Genomic DNA, 22,278 nt, shown 5'->3' with positions numbered 1-22,278 from the left:
TAATTTTGCGGTGGTCTGTAACAGAGACTGTAACGTATGATTTTGTAAATCATAATAATAATTTAATCAAGTGCTCATCATTCACACGGCCTTCCCCACGACCTCATCTTGCATTCTGGGGGCGTAATGTCACATGACATTTAAATTGTGACATTAGGAAATGCGCATAATTCAAGAGGGAAGCTTTGACATTCTGCACGAGTGAATGCCATTGTTAGATAAAAAAAAGGCTATTGTTTCCAACTTTGACTTTAATCAAAATAAAATTATATATATATATATATACTTTCTTCTGATCAAATAAAGAGTTATACTTTCGAGAGGACTATTTCTGATGGGACGATCGGAGCCCTTCACTAGATCAAGGGCCTGGACGTGTTAAGGCTTCTCTCTGCCCACCCTGTCTTCAGAGCTGATCTACTGCGGGACGGTCTGGGGAAAGACCACAGAGCGTCCGTCCGGCGTCTGGCTGTCTTAAATGTGAGCATCATGGATGAATAATGAAGTGGACCATCTCTGTTTAGCACTTGGACGTGTCCAGGGAAACAACATCTTGGTCCATTTAACATCTCAGTATTCGCTTAATCTGCCCCAGAGGTCCGCTGGAGGAACAAAGGCTAATAGCGTAATAATAAGAGAGACCTTATTCAGAGCACCCGCCACATCAAGGAAATAAGTTAGACGTTAGGTAAGAATTTAAATAGCCTTTTTTTTAGCAGAGTTACAAAGTGCAAAGATAGAGAAAAAGGAAATCACAGACGCAGAGCACATACAAAGGAAATACATTCAACAGTACAAAGAAAAACGCATAAAAACGAACATAGAAAGAAAGATCTTCAGCAGTCCAGAGCCCATCACAATGCAACGATGTGCAGATCCAGTTAAGTGGCAAACTCAAAGTGATACGCAATATTGAGGTAATTAGGTTACAAAAAGGTTTTAAAGTAAGAATAAAGTATCTGCCTGGGAGCCCTATGGTGTGGGCCTGTGATTGGATGTTTGCCCCTTCATGATTTCCTCTGACAGCCAAAACGCAAGACCCAATATGACTCAGGAAAGACACTACAGAATGACATTCATTGAGGTTTTCTAGAACAAGGACTGGTAACTTGGAATAAGCACTGATTTACTCAGTCCCAGCGCTGATGAAGGTCTTGATTGAAGCGTCGTGGTGAAGTCCGCCCCCCAGTGGCGGTCCTTCAAATCGCACTTGGACCTGTGATTGGAATGATGCGTCTCAGTTATCAGGGTTCACAACATGCCCTGGAGCCTTCACCTGGTGAACTCTGACTGAGTCTACCCAGTGTAGTGAGAATTATGTTGAAGAAATATTGAGTCATTTTAAAAGCCCTGCAAACACTCAAACCTCCCAAATATGTTTATACCATTTATATGTTAGTCAAATACAAGTAACCTAATGAAACTTTAGTTACATTGATTGTGTGTAGTAATGGATGATTGATTTTTAAAACAGACTTCATGATGAGTGTGTTCTGTGTAACTGCGATAGCGCCATGAGTGGTCTCACAGCGCCTCGTGGCTCAGACTGTACAACAGCGTCCCCAAGCGCTGGACCCGGAACATATTGCACTTTTCTAGAAATAGGGTCTTGGTATAAAATTCGATTTTGTTAGCTCAATGCTCTGTGGGCACTGGCACACTAGACTCCTATAAACTTTAAAATCCTCTTATTTTAGCACCAGGAGTGTGATAAACCGCTAAAAGCAGTTTTAAAAAGAAAAGGCAAGGGTAAAAGACGTTATTTTGTGAACGAGTGAACTACTCATCCCTTAAAACATGTGAATTCAGTTACGAATTCATTCAACATGTTTTCCTAGTCGTTATCCTACCCAAATTACTATATAGCACTGCTATATCCAAAGCTGCCAACTCTCACGCATTGGCCGTGAGACACACTCATTTGAATCACTTCACACGCTCTCACGCCACACCCCCGATTTCTCACGCTGAATTTCGTCTGACACACGTCTGACTCCGGGCAAAAAAAAAAGAAAAAAAATCGGTTCGGTTATCTGTTATCTACCTTTTTGAGCCTTGATTCATTCATAAACACCACCGCACAGGGTGATTAGTCGATTAGTTAGACTTAGTTGTGTTGTTTCGCGCTTCGCGCTGCCAGAACCGGTCGGACTACTGTCTACTATCAGATGCTTGACTTTTTATCCAAAGAAGCCCGTCACTGGATTATATTCCCCCCTTTTCAGGTATGTATTTTTTAATAATTATAAGTGTTTATGCTCTTAAAGTAACCTATTCGTTTTAATGTGTAAACAAGAGAGATATTTGTAAACTATTAGTTTGAGGTCTAAATGCAGCACAACATAAATTGTACACCAGAAAAAAAGCATATTGTAACTGATATACTAGCGCAGAATTATAAACCAACATGACTTTTATTAAACCTAAAGGTTTCAAGGATGCCCTATAAAAAAAAGCCAGGGCCATCAGCAGGAACAAAGAGAAATATTTTATTTTATCTATCGAAAAACCAGACACACAAGAAAAGGGCTACAGAACAGCAACAAACAGAACAGGAACCAACAGAACAAGAGACCGAACAGGAACAGACAGAACAACAGACAGAACAGCGACCAACAGAACAAGAGACCGAACAGGAACAGACAGAACAACAGACAGAACAGGAACAGACAGAACAAGAGACAGAACAGCGACCAACAGAACAAGAGACAGTACAGGAACAGACAGAACAAGAGACAGCACAGGAACAGATAGAACAGCCACAGACAGAGAATGAAGAACAGCGGTGGCCTGAGCAGGGGTCGAGGAGTAGAGCCATGTGTGGAGCTGCAAAATACAGGTCCATCTTTAAAAGTGAGTGGACCACAACATGGCCATTCATAACAAGAGGGACCCTCAGCACACATTACTGGTGCTCTGTGTGTCGTGTCGAGAACTCATGTTGCCACCAAGGGGTGACTGATGTTGTGCGACACATCAAGAGCAAGAGCCACCAGGACAAGCAGCAGGCACTTCAATCTCAGGCAACTTTAGACAGATTTTCAGTGCCCTGTTCCTCTGTTGTGGGTATGGCAGACCAAGAGGCTAAGGTATGCTATGTATCACTGTCATGGTCTGTCAAGGTTCAAGAGTTTTGTGTACTACTACTGTTCTATCACAATTTATAGTTTTGTCTAATATAATGTCTATTTCAACTCAACTGTGTTCTTTGGGGAGTACTAATAAAAAAAATCTTGCAGACAAGGAGGGCTGAGGTCAAAATAACAGCAACACTAGTGCAGCACAATGTTCCACTAGCTGTTGCAGACCACCTGGGGCCTCTTCTAAAGGAGTGTTTCAAAGACTCAAGAACAGCCCAGGAATACCGGTGTGCCAGGACAAAAATGTCCAGCATAGTAAACGAGGCGCTGGCACCACATTTTATGAGGAAGTTGGTCGATCAAATGAGGGAACAGCCATACACTCTAGTCCCAGATGGATCCAATGACACAGGTAGTTCCCAAACTATGATGTTTTTCACCTTAACAATAATCTGGCATTATTTCGTTTTTGTGCATACATGTACATAAGAGGATGGGATGTTTTGCTTAACTATGCTGTCATTGCAGGAGTAGAGAAGATGAACCCCCTGACAGTCAGGATCTTTATGAAAGATAAGGTTGAACACCGCTTCCTGGGGATGTGTACTACTAGCGGAGCAAGGTGTGGGACAGCAGAAGTGATCTTCAGCAAGATCAAGACCACCTTGGAAGAAAAGGCTATTCCCTGGCAGAAGTGTGTTGGTCTTTCTGTGGATAATGCTGCAGTGAACACAGGTTCACAGAACCTCCAGAATCCTGAAGGAACACCCCAGCATTTATGTTCATGGCTGCCCATGTCATATTGTCCATAATACCGCTAAAAAAGCTGGTGCAGGGTTTTTGGAAGTAAGTATAGGCCTAATTTTACTTCACATGTAACTAATATCTGTGTACTGATTACATGCATTAACCTTAATGTTTCTGGTCTGATTATGTATTGCAGGTTTCTAAATTTGATCTGGAGGACCTGATAGTGGATGTGTGCTACTGGTTTAAGGATAGCACCAACCGAAAGGGCTACTTAACAGGTATGCACTTTTGACAGTCCCAATTAAAATATTGAAATACAGAACTTTTGAATACATATGTTTTATAATTAAATGCCTGTAACAGAATTTTGTGAGCTTCACGAGGCAGAGTATATGGAGATCCTGCAGCATATCTCTGTTCGTTTGTTAAGCCTTGAGCGCTGCGTGACCCGGATTCTGAGGCTGTATGACCCTTTGGCCAGCTACTTCAAATCTGCCAGTATGGTCCCTCATGTCATTTCCCTTATGCATCTACTACTAATACCACAAGTTTGTTAGCTGTACATATTGCCAATTTTGTTTTTTCCATTTAAGATGAAAGTCAGGCGAGGTTCAGGAGACTTCGGGAGGCATTCACTGACCCCATGACAGAGGTGTACCTGCTCTTTTTCCAGGCCACCATACCAACATTCACATCTTTCAACCTTCTACTGCAGAGAGAATGTTCATCAATATTCTTACTACATGATGAGGTACAGAAGCAGAGGATATACTTTTGCTGTTGTTGCTTTTTCTGCTGCAACATGTTTTACTGTTTTACACCTGTAAATGTCTGTGTTGATGTGTAGATGTTGAACTTCATTCGCAAGATGTGCAGTAAATTCATGGTACCTAGAGCGCTGATAGGCCACGAACAGCCACATGAGATTTGTTTCAAAGAAAAGGACAACCATTTGGCAGGTCAGTGTTTAATATTCTACTATTATAATTATAATTATTATTATTTTTATGATAAGCATGACACAGCATATCTGTCAACCTTGATTTGTTGTATCTGTGACAGGAAGAAAGCTGAACATTGGCTTTACCACTAGGGCCAAGCTCCACAGATTGCTTGATGATGGAGACATCACACCTCATCAGGTTGAGAAGTTCCATGAAGCTGCCCTCAGTTTTCTAATCAATGCTGTGGAGTATGCTATGAAGAAGCTGCCGTTGCAAGAGCCACTGCTCAAGCATGCAAAATTCATAGATGTCCGGCAAAGGTTGGAATGTGGCATGGAAGATGTCCTGTACTTTGTAGAGAGGTTAGGATTTCTTTCAGCAATCTCTGCTTGTTATCTGAGACTTAATGCCATGAATTCTATAACAAGAATGCCTCTAAGCACATGATCCATCCCTAACTGGCTTTTAAAAAAACAATTCTTTGGGTTGATGACATATATCATAAATACAGCATATATCAAAAATAAAATACTTGTAACTCTGCTTTAAAATAAGGTTCCCTCACCTGCTCCCCTACCATGGACCAGAGGAACATGATAAACTTAGTGAAGAGCTCCTGGAATACCAGACTATGATATTACCACCCCTCCAGGACTCTGGACACGAGACAGAGAACTTCTGGGCTGAGATGGCAACCCGTAAACAAAGGGTAAGAATGATTCTTGTACACCAATAACAGTAGAAAATTCAAATTAGAATCATTTGGTATGTATGCATAAAACTAGGTGCATGCATTTGGTTATAGACTAAATTAATTATCCTTTACTCCTCTTACAAAGTAATATTACATATTTTTACATTGTGTTCTTGGTTCCTTCTTCATAGGTGACAGGATTACCTCTTTTCATGAGGCTATCAACAATTGCCAAGCTGGTCCTTGTTTTACCCCACTCCAACGCCGATGCAGAGAGGGTTTTTTCCGTGGTGGGGCTGAATAAAACCAAAACCAGAAACAGCCTGGCTCTGGATGGGACATTGTCGTCCATCATGACAATCAAGATGGCTGGCCTGGAGCCCTGCTTCAAGTGGGAGCCCTCCCAGGACATAATCAAGGCCTCAAAAAAGGCAACGTCTAAATACAATCAAACACACAGCTATCAAGGAATGAGATAAGTAGCTGGAGATGAGTAATCTTTTTTTGTTAGCTTATAGTTCTGGGATGGTTAAAAAATGTTTTGGGGTTTTTCATTTTTATTATTATTTTATTGTTTTAACACATACTGTGTACAACATATCTGTTTACTTTGTACTATGTGTTTACTTTTTCCCCAAATAAATATGCACAAAATGGGCCATGCTGTGTCCTGTGGTTCCATTTGTACACTCTGAGTAGTGCCTAAGGCCCATGCATTGAGAACCACTGATGCATGGTCAGAGGTATGTGTTTTTTGTGTATGGCAGTGGGCTAAACAAAAATTGGCGTGTATATGGCAAAATTTTGGTTGGCCCGACAAAATCTCACTCCAAGGCTTTTTGAAAAGTTGGCAGCCCTGTATATCATATATTGTGTATTATTCACCGCAGCATGATAACGACATGAACTAGCCAGCCTGCTAAACTCACCACAACCCAGCAGTCTTTTCCTTGATACTGGCCCTGACAGAACACAAAAGCTGGGCCTCACAAACACTTCGGTACGAGGCCTGATTTGTACTGGTTCTAAACCATTTGGACACTGGTCCCAAGTTTCGACTTTCGCGCCGGCGGTTCGTTTCCATGGTAACAGCGAGCTCCACCAATCAAGGACGTCGTGTTAAACGTTCGGATTGTGGGTAGTGTAGTGCTTTTAAATGACATTTGACAAAACACATTTCTTGAAACTTTTCTTTATCCTGTGTTTTTTACACTGTCATGCCTCGTGGTAAGTATACCCTGGATGGTTACGACATAATGGCTTTTAATCAAAACCTCTTTGCAGAATATGAATGGTTGTGTGCATTTGCATATGTGCTCGCTAGTTATAGCTATAGGACATTTCTAACATATTAATCTCAAAAATGTTATTTTGCTTAAATCTAACCTACATTGCCTTCAAGTTATAATAAATCTAGAGGGCAGGAGGGCAACCAAGGAATGAGGGCAGACTCAATCTTTGTATTAAAAATAACGTTTTTTTTTAATGAAACAAGGGTAGTAAGTAGACGGTCGGTCGGCCGTCTGTTAAAGCGAGGGTACAAAAATGTATATTGACCAAGGCAAACAACGTGGGTAACATTTATTTTAATTTTTTAACAATGTGGCCTACAGCCTGCAGCCATTTTGACCCTCTGTTGTGGATGGTGGACATAATGGCAGACAGTGCTATAGTAGCCAAACATGCTAAGCATACACAGTTTACCTTAGAGAAACGAGAGATATAACTAATTAAAGTACCACAAAACGTTTATTACATTGGCCAATTGCCAACTCATACTACTGGAGTTAAATATAATAATGAATTCCCATTGAACATGAAAAAGTTATACAACTTTAAAAATATATATTTCTTAGGTGGGGATAGAAAAGTGTAAAGAGAAGTGGGTCCCAAATGCACTAGCTACTTTTGTCCCAGCCAGCACCGTTTTAACATAAAGTCGTCTAGCGCAGACCTACTTCTCATCTAAACTATGCCCCCTGACATTCAGTTGGGTGATTATTTTTGCTTCTTTATTCATTAATTAGCCTTTTCCTCTGTGGAGGAATAAAATTCTTCTTATTTGAATGCCCATTGGGTCTCGGGAAGGGAAAGAGGGCCATTACTAAAAGTGAATTACTAAGGGATGAAAATGCAACCGTGCCACCATCCCCCTGGAGGCTGGCTGCAGGTCTTGTCTGCACTGTTGATCCTCCTGGGCGTTGGAGCAGTAATAAGGCCAAACGTGTCCCAGTCCTCAGATATATGGAAGGGATATTGTACAGCGAGCTTTTCATTATTCACACTAAGGACCGGTCTGCTTCAGCATTCTGTAATTGAATCGTCACAATTGAGTACTCAATCGAGTGTAATAAACGCTCACATAGTATAATAGGAAGGTATTAGTGGGTCACTAGTGACACAAATGGCCTAACTAATCACTAGTGGTTTACTAGAGACAAGAAGGGTGTAACTATTCACTAATGGGTCACTAGTGGCAAGAAGCTCCGTTTCACATTGAGTCGACAGCACGAGCCGCTTCCCCGAAGGCAACGCCAGACCATAATACCCACTGTCTGCATGTCTCCAGGATGTAGTAGGAGTTGCCTCTCCAAAGGCTGCCAGCTTTACTGATTCTGAATCCATCACCTCCACCCTCTTTCATCCACCCTTTGTTGTGCGGCCGTAGCCTCCAGTCTTCCCCTGCCCCTCCCCTGGCCTCCAGCTGCCTCCAGCGCTGCCTGTCTACCCCTCAATCTCCTGCCCTCCTCACGGCCTCGTACTGCCGGCTCGATGACTTCCGTCTCCAGCCTGTCCAGTAGGTCTGAAGATAACAGTAGAGAATAACATGCCGTGTTCCCATTGTGTTCTGGGTGCTGGTGTTTGATGTGAAGGAGAACCCAGCCCTCGGACATACACACACACACACACACACACACACACACACACACGCACACACACACACACACACACAAACACACACATCTACCCACACACACACACACAAACACACACACATCTACCCACACACACACACACATACACACACACACACACACACACACACACACACACACCTGGACTTATCCCTGCACTGCCATAAAGGAGCTGGATAAATAACAGCCGAGGGGGAGGACTTGAAGAGACTAGACATTACCATACTGAAGGGCACGAATAAAATATTGAGATTATATACAAAATATATTGATTATGTATAGTAATCGATATCCCCCCCCCGAAAAAGCGCCGTGAAGCAGCTCTAAAATGAAAACTAAAAGTACTTCATGAGATGATTACATGAAAGATTTCACATACAGAAATAATTCATGTTGAAATACAAGGCCCCAAGTTCTCGTGTGACTCGTCTGAATAAATGAATATTGAGGAGTGAAATAAGTGATAATCTTGGCTTATCCGATGATACACCAGGGATGGAACGATGGTCTAATGCTGTCAGGCTAATGATCAGAATAATTCCACCTTCCCTCCATCATCTCAGTGCTCAGTATAATATGGACTCCCTTCGCACGTCTGATTGGCTGTGAAGTCATTAGGGTCATTAGGGTGCCAAGCATGCTGTCCACGTCGTGAAAGTCTCACAGTGTTAAGAGATGTCAGGGTATCCCTCTGAGGGCCAGAACTGCCCATGTGTCTTGTCTGGAAGGAGGAACTGAGTGAGTGGACTTTCTTAATTCAACAGGAATTTAAAAACGTGAATATACATTTGAGTGCTTATAAGGATCACAATGACGGTTATTTTGTTATTTTGTTTGCAACGCATTCAGAATTAGAAGATGGCTGGACCGTGAGGTTTCTTCTGTGGGCTGCAATGGCTCTTCTCTTCTTATGTGAGTTTAGATGTGTTTTTAAGATCAATCGAGACCATTTTAATGTTGCATAATGTATTTCTGTCATCTATATTATCTCTGTTTGGATGCTCACCATGTGTTTACCCACCACGTGTCCTCATGGCTTGGCCGTACACGGAAAGTGGAGTAATGTGGAGTAAACTGGCTGGCATCGGTGCCTAAAAATCAACAATGAATTACTGGTGCTGCATGTCACGTTTCAACCCTGGGCTGTCGCAAACATTAGTGGATGTCTGCCATTTAAATGAACCAACTTTTGAATTGGATAGAGCACATGTTTTAATGCCATGAACGCCTAAATATAAAACCTTTCAGATCAACATTCAATCGGGGTAATGTAGAGTTTTCCCGGCCACAAGTCCCTTGGATAAAATAATTACTGAAATATCGACCAAATAACAAAAGATGTGAATTCATCACGCGAGACATCAAGACATAAACAGCAGGAAACCAGAGACAGACATGTCCTCAATATCAACTCACGCACTCCGTTCTGATTAGGACGGTTGAGCAGGCAGTCGAGGAAAGGGGAAAATGCAGCCTCTTGGGCCAGCAGGGGGTGCTGTAATGGCCTTTTTTAATCCCCTCTCAACAACAGAACAACACAACATTGTGTGCAAGCGTCTGCGGGGAAGTTTTCCAAATACCAGGTTAATGAGCGAATGTCCTCACTAATGGCCGCCTCTAGGGTTCTGCTTTGTGCCGTCATGATTCAATGTTCTCTGTTTTCTGATGACTCAGGAGGCACTAATGTAGTAGGAAACAGTGTTTATGTGGGCTGGGCCCTTTGGGGGAGCGAGTGGGTCTGCACAGAGCACCCACGCGTTCTCCCCCCTGCTAGGACCGCGGCCCCCTGCAGTCTCCGCATGAGTCTGTGTTCTCATCTCCACGCTTCTCCATCCAGACTCCTGCCAGCGGGCGTCTCTTCAGGGTCTGCTCTCAGGGCCTCTCACCCTTCCAGAAAACCCAGAAAACCAGGCTCATCTGGGGGGGAAACTGCTCAGAAACTTCCCATACTGCAGCTCATCATAGCTCTACTCTGGGGCCTGCAGATGGCCTGTATTGGTATAAGGATGAGGCTCCATGAACACATGAGAATGCCAATTCAAACGTAGTGCCTGTTTGAACGTGGGTTGTCTTCTGAGAGGATCTGGTCTGCTGCCCCCGCAGCAGAACACACACATGGCCAGGATTCAGTGAGATGGGAGAGGTATTATAAATTAAAAGCAAGAACACATTTCTCTGAGGCCAATCAATAAGGTGTGAAATACCAAAACACAAACACACTCAACACTCAACACACTCCTCAGACACACTCACTCCTCTCTCCTCAAACGCACTCATGCCTTATCTCCTCAAACACACTCACTCCTTATCTCCTCTCCTCATCGCCTCTCCTCGTCTCATCTCCTTGTCTCCTCTCCTCATGACGAGAGACCAGTGGTTGTTCATCATGTGATCAGATGAACAGCTTAGAAGAAAAGGATGAAACTAAATATAGGAAGCCGACGTTTCATTTCATTTCTTTAGTATTTGATGCAAATGAAGCATAAGAAGAAACCAATGGCTCACCTGAACCCCTGTCAGGTGACCCTTACACCAGAGACCCCGCTAGGAGCAGGACAGAGAAGATGATACGCAGCTCGTGGACGAGGGCTTCTGTCTCCTGTGCCTTTAAAAAGATGATTAAAAAATCACGAAGCGAGCTTATTGGCTGCAACAATGTCTAATGAATTGATTACATTGTTGATTCAATTTCCATTCACACAGCGTGTGTGAGCGTGGGTGAGCGTGTGTGTGTGTGTGTGTGTGTGTGTGTGCGTGTATGTGTGTGTGTGTGTGTGTGTGTGTGTGTGTGTGTGTGTTTGTATGTGCGTGCGTGTGTGCTTGTGTAAAGGTGCCCGCACCAAAGCTTCAGCAAACAGAAGACAAATGAAAATTCTGCGGCGCTGCAAAACACGATTTGCATTTCAAGCAGATTCATTAAAGTCTGGATGTGTAGAGTCCGGCCCCGCCCCCTCCCAGCCCGGCCAGCAGCCAGAGACGTCGGCATGAACAACTCAACAGGGTTCCGTCCGCCCCGACTGGCTGTGAACTGGGTGATTGGAGGCGGTAGAGCGGGTTGGCTGGTAACCAGAAGGTTGCTGGTTCGATCCCCGGCTCCTCCTAGCTGAGAGTGTCGAGGTGTCCCTGAGTGAGACGCCCCCCCCCGACTGCTCCCGACCAGCTGGCTGTCCCCTTGCATGGGTCACACCAGCGTCGGTGGGTGAAAGTGTGCATTAGTGGGTGAAGGTGAGGCAACACTACCACCTCCCCCCCGCCCCAACACCAAGCCCCATCGTCCCCATCGTCCCCATCACCCCATCGCTCCATCTCCCTGCTCCGTGTTGTGGGGGCTCTAATGGAAGGGCTCCACGATGCAGGTCATCTCTTCCTCCATTCTATCCAGCAGCAGCCAGAGGAGGTCAGGCGTCTGGTGAAGAATTTATTAAAGATTTTGTTTTATTATTATTTGAGTTACTGCTTATGCGCCTATACAGGTCATCACCACGCTACAAGGTACTGAATGCTAACAGGGTTAATTTACACCGAAAGAGTAACGCGGACAGAATAAGAATCCCTCTCACACACACACCCAAACACGCGCACACACACACACACACACACACACACACACACACACACACGCACACACACACACACACACACACGAATGCACACAAAAACACAAATGCAAACCCGTGCACACACAAACAAACAATGCAAACACTCACACACGCATACACAAAAGCTAACAAACATGCGTGCACACACATGTGCACAGACACACACTCTCACACTCACACAAACGTGCACACACACCAAACCCTGGAGGATGTAGTCGCTGCATCTACTTAAAAGGTATATTTCCTTTGAGGGCTTATAGATTCATGCATAAATGATGGCTTAACAGTAGGAGCTTCTTTTCTGGGTTTTATTCAGAATTCAAAGTGTGTGTGTGTGTGTGTGTGTGTGTGTGTGTGCAGTGGCAGATAGGCAGCAAGGACACAGCCAGCATGCTGCTAATCAGGTTTAATTACCCTGATTAAGGACACACACACACACACACACACGCACACCAGACACACACACACACTGAGGGGTGTTATAATGCATAAAGCATAGACTCATGGACAGAGGGAGAGAGAGAGAGAGAGAGAGAGAGAGAGACGCACACGCACACACACACACACAACCCTACACATTGCAAAATGTGACAGAAATATATGTGAGTGTAAATCAACCGAATACACGTTATAACTGGATTGGAATATATATTTATTTATTTATGTATTTATTTATATATGCATATATTTAGTTAAGTTGGTTCTGTACAATACAAACTCGGAGGCTCGACTCTGTAAACAGTCATCGGAGTCAGTGCGGAATACAGCTCTGTAGTTCCACAGAGCGAGAGCCGAGCTCATTAACGACCCGCTTCAGCCTCATCACACACGGAGAAAGCCCGATCCTCCAGCTCACCTCCTCCCGTTCCTCCTCCGGTTCCTCCTACTCGAGGTGGAGCCGTCCCTCCCGCTACAGACCTTCTCATTGGCCACGTCACGTCGGAGGGGGAGAAGCGAAGAGCAGGCATTCCTCAGCGCCTCAGACCTCCACACACCGACACCACCTCTCCTCAGCCCAGGAACACCACCCTCTTACCGCTCTCAACATGGTAAGGAACCAGCACCAGGTCCGGGGGATACCTCACGCTTTGTTTGGCCATGTTCCGCGGTTAGCTTTAATGTTGGTTTTCCACGCAGTTGAACGTAATGAACTTTGGTGTCTCTGACCGAACCTTCTCCCCCGTCCAGATGTTCCGGAGCGCCGCTGCTCTCGTGCTGCTCGCCCTGGCGCTCTCCACTGCGGAGGTAAGTTTGGTTAAACGTCACTTTATGTATAAACGGACCTTTGGATGGTTATTCAAAGGACTGCTGGTGAAAATCGCTGATCGCGTTCAGTAGGTCTGGTCTTCTGGTCTCCACGGCCGAACCTAAACTAGTCCGCCTGACCTCACCTCTGGATCCATCCGTCCGTCCGTCTGCTGGGCTGATGAGACGGAGTTATTACCCATGGGTTCGGTTTATTACGATCAGTTCAACCCAATCATTTCATCTTCAACATGAAATTAATTTAGACCATTAACTTACCTGATAGACCCACCGCTACTGAGTCAGTAGCCCTGACTGCATAGCTGCTCGGTGACATCATGCCAGGAAACCCAAAGTAGAGAAGGTTCACTGGTACATGTTTACATGAATGTAACGTGGTGTCATTTCAAGATGTCCATGTTGACTCTAACTTAACTTTGACCTCCACAGCTAAAAACCCAACAAAGAAAGCAGTTGAAATTCATTTTTTGACGGATCAAAATTATTATAGACAGCTGCAGTGGGATGTGAGGAGGGGTTTTAATGTGTAATACAAGCTCTGTGTGTGCGTGTGTGTGTGTGTGTGTGTGTGTGTGTGTGTGTGTTTCAGGGGTGGTCTATGCTAAGCTCTAAGCAAAGTTCACACAAAACTAATGTAATTGCCGACCAATCAGACACAAACACACACACACACACACACACACACACACACACACACACACACACATCCCTGTGGATGACGTAGTGAGTGCTTCTGGTCAGAAGGTTTGGTTCCTTTGAGGGCGTATAGACGCATGAGAGCGACTCACATCACCCAGACGGCCACCTCGGCCCTCTAGTGTGAGGCTATCTGTTTAAAGATCTGAAGAAACCGAGGCACAAACAGGAACTAACTAAGTTATGTAAACACACACACACACACACACAAACACCTACGCACACCTACACACACACACACACAGACACAAACACACACACGCACACACACACACACACACACACACACAAACACCTACACATACACACACACACACGCACACACACACACACAAACACCTACACATACACACACACACACGCACACACACACACACACACGCACACATGCATATGCACACACACACCCTGGGACCAGGTGCTGTGGGTCGTGGCCTCAGACAGCTGTGTAACAGCTGTGTGTGTTGACCTGCACCACACAACACTCTGGATGACAAACACCAGCGTGCTAATTACAGGGCCCAGCTCTCAGGTCTCTACTTGCGGCCAGCGGTGTTCAGTGGTGAAACGTTTGACTCTCTTGGTGGAGGTACGGCCCCCCATACTGTTATGACAGGACCGCCCGTCCCTCTCCATTGACCCCCGAGGGCATCCTAGCAGAGAGTTGTCCTAGCGTTGTCCTAGCGGTTCCAAGCGTTGTCCTAGCGTTGTCCTAGTGTTGTCCCAGCGTTGTCCTAGCAGTGCGTTGTCCTAGCGGAGTGTTGTCCTAGTGGTTCCTAGCGTTGTCCTAGTGGTTCCTAGCGTTGTGCTTGCTGTGCGTTGTCCTGGTGTTGTCCTAGCGTTGTCCTAGCATTGTCCTAGCGTTGTCCTATTGTTGTCCTAGCGTTGTCCTCTCGGTTCCTAGCGTTGTCCTAGAGTTGTCCTAGCAGTGCGTTGTCCTAGCGTTGTCCTAGCGTTGTCCTAGCGTTCCTAGCGTTGTCCTAGCGTTGTCCTAGCGTTGTCCTAGCGTTCCTAGCGTTGTCCTAGCGTTCCTAGCGTTGTCCTAGCATTGTCCTAGCGTTGTCCTAGCAGTGAGTTGTCCTAGCGTTGTCCTAGCGTTGTCCTAGCGTTGTCCCAGCGTTGTCCTAGCGTTCCTAGCGTTCCTAGCGTTGTCCTAGCGTTCCTAGCGTTGTCCTAGCGTTGTCCTAGCGTTCCTAGCGTTGTCCTAGCGTTGTCCTAGCGTTCCTAGCGTTGTCCTAGCGTTGTCTTAGCGTTGTCCTAGCGTTCCTAGCGTTGTCCTAGCGTTCCTAGCGTTGTCCTAGCGTTGTCCTAGCGTTCCTAGCGTTGTCCTAGCGTTGTCTTAGCGTTGTCCTAGCGTTCCTAGTGTTGTCCTAGCGTTCCTAGCGTTGTCCTAGCGTTGTCCATTGACCCTGTTTCCTGGATTCCTGGGCCGTCTAATGAGCTGCTTATGACAGGGGAAGACAGAGCACAGGTTCTGCTGAACCGGCCAACGGACGGCCAGGCATTAGAAAGGTATTTGTCCTCTCCAGCAGTGAGTTGTCCTAGCGTTGTCCTAGCGTTGTCCTAGCGTTGTCCCAGCGTTGTCCTAGCGTTCCTAGCGTTCCTAGCGTTGTCCTAGCGTTCCTAGCGTTCCTAGCGTTGTCCTAGCGTTGTCCTAGCGTTCCTAGCGTTGTCCTAGCGTTGTCCTAGCGTTCCTAGCGTTGTCCTAGCGTTGTCTTAGCGTTGTCCTAGCGTTCCTAGCGTTGTCCTAGCGTTCCTAGCGTTGTCCTAGCGTTGTCCTAGCGTTCCTAGCGTTGTCCTAGCGTTGTCTTAGCGTTGTCCTAGCGTTCCTAGTGTTGTCCTAGCGTTCCTAGCGTTGTCCTAGCGTTGTCCATTGACCCTGTTTCCTGGATTCCTGGGCCGTCTAATGAGCTGCTTATGACAGGGGAAGACAGAGCACAGGTTCTGCTGAACCGGCCAACGGACGGCCAGGCATTAGAAAGGTATTTGTCCTCTCCAGCCGGTTGCCCCGATGATATATGGCCCGTAGCCCGCTGTGGGGAGGGCCCCGGGCCCCTGGTCTGGGGAGCGTCTCCAGGAACAGGGCTCCCAGCAGCGGGCTGGAGGGCAGGCTGGTTGAACGCTGTTCCCAGTGTGAGGGCCTGTCGTGGTCTCTGCGTTCATGTGCTGTCTTGTACATTTCTATACCTGTTTGTATATGAGTGTGTGTGCATGTTGTGGTGTGTGGCGTGTGTGTGTGTGCCAGCGAGATAGTTTGTGTGTATGTATCTGAGTGTATCCATGCGTGTGTATGCGTGCGTGTCTCTGTGAGTCCCTGTGTGTGTGTGGGTAGAATGTGTGGGTGTGATGCTAAGGCTCTAGATGTAGTGTGTTTGGTGTTCTGAGAGGTGAGCTCTGATTGGTCGAGGAGGACCGTGGGCTCCTCAGGCGAGGTGCGGCCTGGAGGTAAGACCCCTGAGAGAGCGGAGAGCGGAGAGTGGAGAGCCGAGAGCCGAGAGCCGAGAGCCGAGAGCCGAGAGCCGAGAGCCGAGAGCCGAGAGCCGAGGCCTCCTGCAGTCAGACCCCGTCCAGTTAGAGAGACGCTCAGACACGCCGTCACACCGCAGGGGGCGGGCACGGAGCACACACACACATTAATACACACATTAATGCACGCACACATAAACAAACACACACACACACATTAATGCACACACACACACACATTAATACACACACATACATAAATAAACACACACACATTGACACTCATTAATACACACGTATAAACCCACACTCACACACATTAATACACACACTAACACACACATTACTGCACACACACACCTAAACACACACACACATAAACAAACACACACATACACATTAATACACACACACAAACCCAGATATTAATACGCACACATGTATAAACACCTACACATAAACAAACACACACACACACACACATAAATACACACACAGACACACACGCATATCTACTTCCCTTCCTGTGACAACCTCGAAGACTGAACTATTGCAGCTCAAAGGATCTGTGATGTGGTTGGTGATCCATGATCTCAGTTCATTGATGCTCCGATCGTGGGGACAGATCCCAAAACACCCGCCCGCCCTGACGGTGTCACCGAGCTGACGGTGTCACCGCCCTGACGGTGTCAACGCCCTGACGGTGTCACCGCCCTGACGGTGTCACCGCCCTGACGGTGTCACCGAGCTGACGGTGTCACCGCCCTGACGGTGTCACCGAGCTGACGGTGTCACCGCCCTGACGGTGTCAACGCCCTGACGGTGTCACCGAGCTGACGGTGTCACCGCGCTGACGGTGTCACCGCCCTGACGGTGTCACTGCGCTGACGGTGTCACCGCCCTGCTGGTGTCACCAAGCTGACAGTGTCACCGCGGTGCTGACGGAGGCTGAACCGTCGCTGCTCCACCTGCGGCCATTCAGAGCTGTCTATAAATACCCTCCAGGTGGAGGAGGTGGAGGAGGGGGTGGAGCTGAGTGGGGGACGCTGTGTCCTCTGGATGCTCCTGCCTACTGAAGGTCATCATCCTGGGGGTCTGGGGGGGGCTGTGTGTGTGTTTCTGTGTGTGTGTGTGTGTGTGTGTGTGTGTGTGTGTGTGTGTGTGTGTTGGTAGGGAATGGGGTGTGTGTGTGTGTGTTTGTGTGTCTGTGGGTTTGTGCGTGTGTGTGTGTGTGTGGTGCTTGTATGTTTATGTGTGTGTGTGTGTGTGTGTGAGTGAGTGTGTATGTGTGTGTGTGTGCTGTGGGGGTATGTGTTTGTGTGTGTTTTATGGTCGCGTCGTGTGATCTCTTAACTTGGCTCGGCTTTAAAGGGAACCTGTTTTAGTCCAACAGATGCACCGGGCTTATCATTACTCACACACACACACACACACACACACACACACACACACACACACACACACACACACACACACACACACACGCACACACACACACACACACACACACACACACACACAAGCACCAAATGACAAGCAGCCCATTCTACATTATAATCTACTTCCTATAACCTGCTTCAGATGAGGGCTGTTTCTAATCTAAAATGTATCTTTGTCTATTGTAGAGTTTAGAAAAAGGAAAATATGAAAGAGAGAATTCAGCATGTTCCATCGCCTCAAACCAGAATTCGCAAGCAAATCTTTCTCTTTCCTCTGAAAATCAGCAGTCAGAAATAATTACAATGTGTCTGGCTGTTACTTGTTATCTGAAAGCCATTAATCAGCCCCCCCCAGCTGGAAGCTGTGCCCCCCCCCCGCTGCCCCCTAATCACCCTTTCTTCAGCACAAATTTAAAATTGCACTCCGCCAAGCAGCCTGTGTTCCTGCGGTCACATGACAATGGGAGAAATGTTAATTATCCACAGGCCTGGTGTGTTTCAGCTGAAGCCAGTGAAGGGGTTTCATTAGCGGCTCCGTTCTGCTCCCTAACAGCTCACAGTCTGTTCTCCTCCAAACAAACACAGTGGTCGGTGCGTCAGCTAATATAGATTTATTAAGAACTATAACAAAGACCGTCCCGGCCGGGTTTCCTGCTCTTTTTTGGGTCGTCTATTGTCAACATGGACTCAGAGCCGAGGAACTCAACCCCTCCTCCAAGATGGCTGCTCACACATTCCTCACTGGGCGTCAGTGAACCGACTCTCCAAACTATTAGCCCCAATAATGGCCCCAGCGTGGGAGTGGACACTGGGGCAGGGGATCTACCCGCTCCCCTGGCTTGGGCTTGGGTCTGGGCCCTCCCTCCAAGGCCCTGGAACAGAGCCCAGAACAGGGGAGGGGAGGAGGGGGGAAGGGGGGATCTGCTGAAATGGAGGCAGGGAGAGAAATAGTTTGAACAAAGAAGTAAGGTGACGTGTAACGAGGCAGGGAACATGGAGGACGTACAGAACCAGCGGCCAGTCGGACGAGATAACAGAGACATCGATGGGTGTATCTGCTGCTGTGGTAGAGGGGAGATTATGTGTGTGTGTGTGGGGGGGGTCCTGATTGATCTGGGTCAGGTGGGCACCCGGGACGACAGGGCGGCCATTGTCCTGGTGGCGTGACGCCGGGTGCAGGCGGGGGGAGGAGGGGTCGTTGTGCTCAGAGGTCTTCACATACCCCGGCAGAGCTTTAACTGTTAGCAGATGTGTTTCTGCCGGGCTCTGTAGCCTGGCTTCCACTTTCTCCCTCTCTCCCCCTCCCCAATGTCTCTCTCTCCACCTCCCCCCCGCCCTTTCTGTTTCAGTGTGTATTTCATCATTATCTTTCTCCTTTCCTTCCCGTTCCCTTCCTGTCGTTCTCCCCCCTCCTCATTCTCCTCCTCTCTCTCTCTCTCTCTCCCTCTCTCTCTCTCTCTCTCTCTCTCTCTCTCGCTCTCTCTCTCTCTCTCTCTCCCTCTCTCCCTCTCTCTCTCTCTCTCTCTCCCTCTCTCCCTCTCTCTCTCCCTCTCTCTCTCTCTCTCTCTCTCTCCCTCCTCTCTCTCTCTCTCTCTCTCTCTCTCTCTCTCTCTCTCTCTCTCTCTCTGGGGGAGGAAGTGTCTTTCTGCCAGCATTGTTTGGTTTTTCCGTTGTTGAACTCAACGCTCACGGGTACAAATCAAGAGTCTCTGGGAGGGTGTGACATCACCCCCCCCCCCCCCACAAACCAACCCCTCCTCTCTGAGGAAACGTTAGGAACGTTACAGGAAAACTTCTGGTTGAATCGAACTGGTTCCTTCCGATCGTTTGGTGTCAGGACTCACCGTTGGTATCGGCCCGGTGTCGGGGGAGAACGCCGCCGCCGTAGTCTGCTACAAACATGTAGTAGTAGTACAGCTAGGAGTACTAACAGTATGTAGTAGTACAGCTAGGAGTACTAACCGTTTGTAGTACTAGAGCTATGAGTACTAACAGTACGTAGTAGTAGAGCTGTGAGTACTAACAGTATTAAGTAGTATAACAGCTGTGAGTACTAACAGTGGGTTAGACTCTGGACAGACGCTGCAGACAGACAGGCAGGAGGTAGACTGGACAGACGGGAGGCAGACGTTGTGGACAGACAGACAGACAGACAGACAGACAGACAGACGGTGGCCTCGGTGGGGGGAGATCTCATGATTAAAGGCTAAAGCAGAAACCGGCAGCCTCCCACGCGCGGCCGCTGTGAGGTGGATCCTGAGCGGTGCTACAGCGCTGAGCTCCAGCGCCCTCGGTCGGAGCACAAATCATATTCTTTAAGGTCGGCGCGCGGCGGGCTGCCCAGACCCCCCCCCCTCAGAGGGGCGGAGCCAGAGGAACTCACTCTGGAGGGGTGTGAAGGGCAGCAGTGTGTGTGTGTGTGTGTGTGTGTGTGTGTGTGTGTGCACATGCCTGTGTGTGCACACGTGCTTGTGTGTGCACACCTGCGTGTGTGTGTGTGTGTGTGTGCGGGCACATGTGTGTGTGTGTACGTGCGGGCGGGCCGGGTTGGTGGCTTGGGGGGTCACCAGTTCTGACCCATACACTGATGAGTTTCTGGCTCAGAACCGGAGAACCGGCAGAGCTGAGGAATGTTCCCCCCCCCCCCCTCGGTCTTCATCCATCCTCCCCACATCCTCTCCCCCTCCCTCCCCCTCGGCCCCCTCGTTTCCGAGTCCTGCACATCGGAGCAGGAGGTAGGTCTCCCTGCCGTGTGTACCTCCGTCCGTCCGTCCGTCCGTCCGTCCAGAGCCGTTTTAATGAGTTCGCTGTGTTGACACACGGCCTCTCAGATCAAACCCAGAGCAGAAGACCTGCAGGGCGGGGGGGGCTCGTAGCTGAACACCACCACAAGCACCGGTTTGAACCGGGCGGACGGACGGAGAGACATCCCACGAGCTAGGGCTGGAGGAGACGCAGAGAGGCGGGTCTTACTGCTGTCCTTGACGGGCAGTCTCCCGGCCCAATGGGGGGACGGGTCCCAGGGCTGAGAGCCACTCATCACTCATGAGTCATCGCACTAGTTCTGCCTGTCTGCAGTTACATATATATAGTTATATATATATATCATATATCTATATCATATAGATATGTGTCTATGAAGTAAATATAGTGTGTTTATCGGACGTCTTTGTTGTGAACAGCGCCGTTCTCCTCTCCAGTGGGAACCTGCTGTTCCTCTATTAAGCCTCTTTGAGAAGGAACTGCTGAGCCCGTGACGTGTGGTCTTATCTTTGAGACATTGTGCGCTTTATGAATACATTAAATCAACGCTTTTCTCGGTCCCTCCCCTTATGGGACTGTTCTGCCCTTTCCCTTCTTCTAATTGGTCTACCAGCCTCTCCCCCCCCCTTGTTATTAACCCACTTACGTGACCTTCTGAGAGGCAGAAGGGAAGTCTGAATGCTGTTCCACTGAGTTGAGGTAATGACATTTCTCTGCAGCAATTCAGCGATTCGACACCATCTCCCAGTCCGGGGAGGTCGTCCCCAAGGTGGCCCCCCCGCTGTATAGGACTGCTGTCGGGGGCCTTTTGAGTCGAGGCACTGGCACCGCGACTTGTTTACAAAATCAATGGCCTATGGTAATGACGGCCCAGTGCACCCTGGGTAAAGACTTCCTAATGGTGCTGAAGTGACCTCCTCAGTATCCCCTCATCGATCTCGTCCTGTCAGCGGCGGCGCTGGGATCTGATGAGCATGTTGTACACAAACAAACAAACAAACAAACAAGCAAGCCAACGCCCACCACTGAAGCAGCCGCAGCGTGGAGGAGGCTCTACGCTGTACTGGTGATATAGACGGATGGCGAGCAGCAGCATGCACACACCATGGCCTGGCGGGTGTGTGCAGCTTCTGTGTGGGTGTGAGTGTGCGTGTCCATGTGTGCGTGTGTGTTTGTGTGTATGTGTGTTTGTGTGTGCTTGCGTCTGGTTGCCTCTGCTGCATGCATGTGTGAGTGAATGTGTGTGTGCTGCATGCATGTGTGAGTGAGTGTGTGTGTGTCTGTGTGTGCTGCATGCGTGTGTGAGTGAATGTGTGCGTGCTGCATGCGTGTGTGAGTGAATGTGTGCGTGCTGCACGCGTGTGTGAGTGAATGTGTGCGTGCTGCATGCATGTGTGAGTGAATGTGTGCGTGCTGCATGCATGTGTGAGTGAATGTGTGTGTGCTGCATGCGTGTGTGAGTGAATGTGTGCGTGCTGAAGACAGGGTGAACTAAGCAGAACAAAGCGACGAGGCGGCTGGGAAGGCTTTGATGAGAGGATCTCTCTGCTGGTGTAACACTGCCATGCAGAAGCAGGAGCCAGTGGAAGAGACACTTTAATGATGGCATGGGGGGGGCACACCCAATCTCCAGAGCAGTACAGCATGGGGCCGTCCTCCTGCAGGT

At 47.8% G+C, this 22,278-nt stretch overlaps 1 protein-coding gene and 1 long non-coding RNA gene across 2 annotated transcripts in view; both read left to right on the top strand.

The window, feature by feature from the left end:
- Nucleotides 1-4,100: 4,100 nt before the first annotated feature.
- LOC307072511 lies at nt 4,101-5,033 on the top strand. Its single transcript, XR_013811679.1, has 3 exons — nt 4,101-4,328; nt 4,424-4,789; nt 4,893-5,033. It is a non-coding gene; the product is annotated as an uncharacterized lncRNA (long non-coding RNA).
- A 7,888-nt stretch (nt 5,034-12,921) lies between these two features.
- Nucleotides 12,922-22,278, top strand: part of fstl1b (follistatin-like 1b) — a 23,207-nt gene continuing 13,850 nt past the window's right edge. The window contains exons 1-2 of the mRNA XM_079733707.1: nt 12,922-13,031; nt 13,171-13,227. Coding sequence (XP_079589833.1) covers nt 13,029-13,031; nt 13,171-13,227 — 60 coding nt within the window. The 5' untranslated portion in view covers nt 12,922-13,028. The remainder of the gene's footprint in view (nt 13,032-13,170; nt 13,228-22,278) is intronic.

The sequence above is a fragment of the Pollachius pollachius genome (assembly GCF_949987615.1).
Source record: "Pollachius pollachius genome assembly, chromosome: 3".
Classification (NCBI taxonomy): domain Eukaryota; kingdom Metazoa; phylum Chordata; class Actinopteri; order Gadiformes; family Gadidae; genus Pollachius; species Pollachius pollachius.
The sequence above is the reverse complement of the archived record's forward strand: the minus strand, read 5'-3'. Positions and strand labels throughout refer to the sequence as shown.